Source organism: Myotis davidii, unplaced genomic scaffold (assembly GCF_000327345.1).
Source record: "Myotis davidii unplaced genomic scaffold, ASM32734v1 scaffold827, whole genome shotgun sequence".
NCBI classification, from domain to species: domain Eukaryota; kingdom Metazoa; phylum Chordata; class Mammalia; order Chiroptera; family Vespertilionidae; genus Myotis; species Myotis davidii.
In genome coordinates this window covers 1,321,066-1,324,217 of record NW_006297815.1, presented here as the reverse complement: position 1 = coordinate 1,324,217, position 3,152 = coordinate 1,321,066, and the positions used below count along the sequence as shown (strand labels likewise).

General features: G+C 57.1%; 1 protein-coding gene across 8 annotated transcripts in view; it reads right to left on the bottom strand.

Annotated features, from left to right (window-relative positions):
- SLC35C2 (solute carrier family 35 (GDP-fucose transporter), member C2) overlaps window positions 1-3,152 on the bottom strand; it is a 12,547-nt gene that overhangs the window by 2,113 nt on the left and 7,282 nt on the right. For 3 of the 8 annotated variants that reach the window (XR_001515532.1, XM_015570371.1, XM_006773532.2), the window contains exons 6-8: window positions 2,653-2,821; window positions 2,496-2,579; window positions 86-261 (exon numbers count right to left, since the gene is read on the bottom strand). Coding sequence is in view for 7 of the 8 variants with exons in the window: in XM_015570371.1 (XP_015425857.1) it covers window positions 86-261; window positions 2,496-2,579; window positions 2,653-2,821 (429 nt within the window). In the remaining variant the exon portion in view is untranslated. The remainder of the gene's footprint in view (window positions 1-85; window positions 262-2,495; window positions 2,580-2,652; window positions 2,822-3,152) is intronic. The other 5 variants (XM_015570367.1, XM_015570366.1, XM_015570369.1 and 2 more) reach the window with 3 other exon arrangements.

Sequence of the window (3,152 nt, the reverse complement as noted above, 5' to 3'; positions counted from 1 at the left end):
AGGCCCTGGGGTGCAGGAGCTGCTGGTGAGAAACACCCTCAGGGGCTCCTCTCTGAGACAGGACGGGGGTCACCTGAGTCTGTACCTTAAAAATGCCGGCAATGGAGAGAGTAAGGCTGGAGGTTCTGGAAACCAGGAGGAACTCGGAGAAACCCAAACCAAAGGCAAGAATCCCGCCAAGGAAGAGGCTCCCGAGTACCCACAGGAGCAGCCCCGTGTCCTGGAAACGGAAGATTTTCTCAGATGTGGACAAATGGAGACCTGAAAGCAATGGGGGAGACAGGGGCGACCATGTCCTGGGTGTGCCTGCCGGGCGGCCTCACCCTCCCGCAGCCGGGTGAGAACTGCCCCTGGCGCGGGGCACACTTCCTAAGACAACAAGGATGGGAGAAGCTCAGGCAGACGGCCCGAGACGTGGGTAAACCAGGAAGCAAGGGCGGCTGCCAGAGCCCAGGGAGTGGTAGGAGGGCTTCGGAGCCCCTGCGCTAAGTACGGGGGACGGCACCACAGACAACCCACAGGAGCACCCGGCTCTCCCACATGGCGTTTCCCTCCCATCGGCGTCCGAATGGTGAGGGTGGACTTCCTATGGCCTTGGCAGCTGTGATAACCAATGGGCCCAAGAGAGGTGGGCAGGCATCACGTGAGGACTTTCAGCCCCTGGGCCATGGTGGGGGAGGCTGCGGGGGAGTCCTCTGTGCTCAATTTCAGGGGGGCCACCTATAAACAGGGGCAAAACTCATCTTCATCCAGGCCTGACTATCACATAGCAGCGGGAATTGGCCGAGACACGCCCCCTTTTGGGAGCAGTTTCCCCACTAATAGAATGAACCGGTTGGGACTAGACCAATGTTTCTCAAACAGATGGTATAATCTGATGAACAGTTCTCAAAAAAACACACACTGCATATAAATACTCGACAAAAGCCACGGCCCCCCACTCCAGACACCCACACAGGCATCCAGGCAGCGAACTTGCTTAGACTCTCAGAGGGTTCTTGACCCTCCAACACTGTCCATCTGGGAGGATGATTCCTTGGGTCCTTCCCTTCAGGAAAGGCCCCCGGGAGTATTAACAGGATGCGAGGTGAGCCCAGTCTAGGCACAGGACACACCTGGGGGGGGTTGGGGGGGGCGGGGGCAGGAGGCTGGCTAAGGACGCTGAAATTTTTGGAGGGAAGCACCACAGAAACACAGAGTGACAGCCCCCCACCTCGCCCCCCAACCCCAGGCAAACAGCCTCCAATGTAGGACATCTTGCCTGGTGCTGGGCTCAGCAGTACTGCAAAGGCATGGGCAAATGGAAGGGACTCGGGGAAAGCAACATAAGTAATGAAGGCGCTTGGGGGATTAATTTACCAGAAAAGATTAAAGGAGCTAAATCCATGCAGCTTTGCTAAGTGACGAAGGCCAGGGGCTTTCAGGGGCTTTCGGGGGAGGGTTTGCAGAGATGGGGAGCGGTGTAAACACCCAGGGAGGGAGGGAGAGTGTGGCGTTTTTACCGGGGACACAATGAAGGAATAGGGAGAGATTGTAAAAAGAGAGAGAAAATGAGGCTGCACAACGGAAGTTTCCTGGACAACGGGGACACAAATAATATTCTCAGAGGTTCGAGACGCTTCACTGCTTGCAACTTAAGTGGATGCGGGACAGGATTTTCTGTAATGACCCTGAGGACAGAAGGGACTCTGGGAGGAAGGATACACAGACAGGGGACAAAGCCTAATCCCAAAACATCAGAGGAAGGAGGATGTGGTACACCTTCCAGAGAGAATGCTCCCTGCTCTTCTCCCTGGGAGATGACAGTGGAGGGGAACTGCTCACCTGCCCAGACTCCCTGTACCCCCTGGCCCCCAATAAACACTCCTGCAATCCAGCTCACACCCCATTCCTCTGAACCTGTTTCCACTTCCTGGGATGCTCCCCCCTGCCCCCCATCAGCCTGTCCAGGTCCCATTCATCCTCCCAGATACACTGTCCGGGAAGCCTTTCCACCCTACCACCCTGAGACAACGCATGACCCGCTCCCCCTAAGAGGCAGAACACAGCGGAATGGTTAAGAGGAGGGACTCTGGAGCCAGCTCCTGGATCCAAGTTCAGGCTCGTTTAGGAGTCATGGGACCCGAAGCAAAGTTATCTCTACTTCTCTCTGCCTCAGTTTTTCATCGGCAAGATGAGGATATTAATAGTACTGCCCCATGGGGTTTGGGGAGTATTAAAAGAGGTGATATATGTAAAATGGTTAGAACAGCCCTGGCCTACCTCCGGGCTGGACACGTGCACTGTCATTATCGCCTACTATGTTTCATACATTTTCTATGGAACGTTTATCATGCTGGATTCTAGCCATTTGGTTTAAGTGTCTGTTCAGACACACAAACCAGGCACTGCCAGGGGAGGCCGCACTTGATCTCTGTGTCCTCTGCAGCTGGGCTCAGACAGGGGGTTGGGGGGCTGCTGTACTGAAGTGCCCCGAGGTGGACGGCCCAACCTACCTTCAAATATGGCAAAGAGGGGGAAGAGCCCGAGAAACATGAGTGGCTGCAGGTGGAACATGGTGTCGATGGGGTTCTGGAGCCCTACAGAACGGGGACATGGTGAGCCGTCAGCCTGGCCACCGGCCTCCACCCCTGGTGCCGGGCCTGCTCTCACCAAGATCCGCCTTCTGCAGGAGAATCTGCGTGAGGGTCCAGCGAATGCCACCGATGAACGAGGCCCCCAGCACCAAGGCAAAGCCCTCCATGTTGAACTGCGTGGACTTGTAGGTGAACATGAAGAGGCCCCCGGCGATGAGGAGGACCACCAGGACCAGCGCCGCCCGCTATGAGGAGGGGAGCAGGTGGCAGCTAACTGGGGAGTCTCCAGCTCATCCCACCTGGAGTTTGGGGGTCGGCAGCCATTTTGGCTGGCCCTTCTCTCCCAACCCACCACCCTGGGAGGCCCCGGCCAGCTCCTCCCCATGGAGGTGTGCAGGGCTGCATCAGCTGGGCGTCCCCAACACACTACCTGCCCACATACTGAGGTGCTTCCCTGTGCTGTCCTAGGCCCCTCCCCCTACGAAACCAAGGTGCTGCCTCGCACACCAGGCGCCTCCGCCCAGCTTGACCTGACCTGGCGCCTCCTCCTGGAACCCTTCTTCCCTTGGCCTTTAC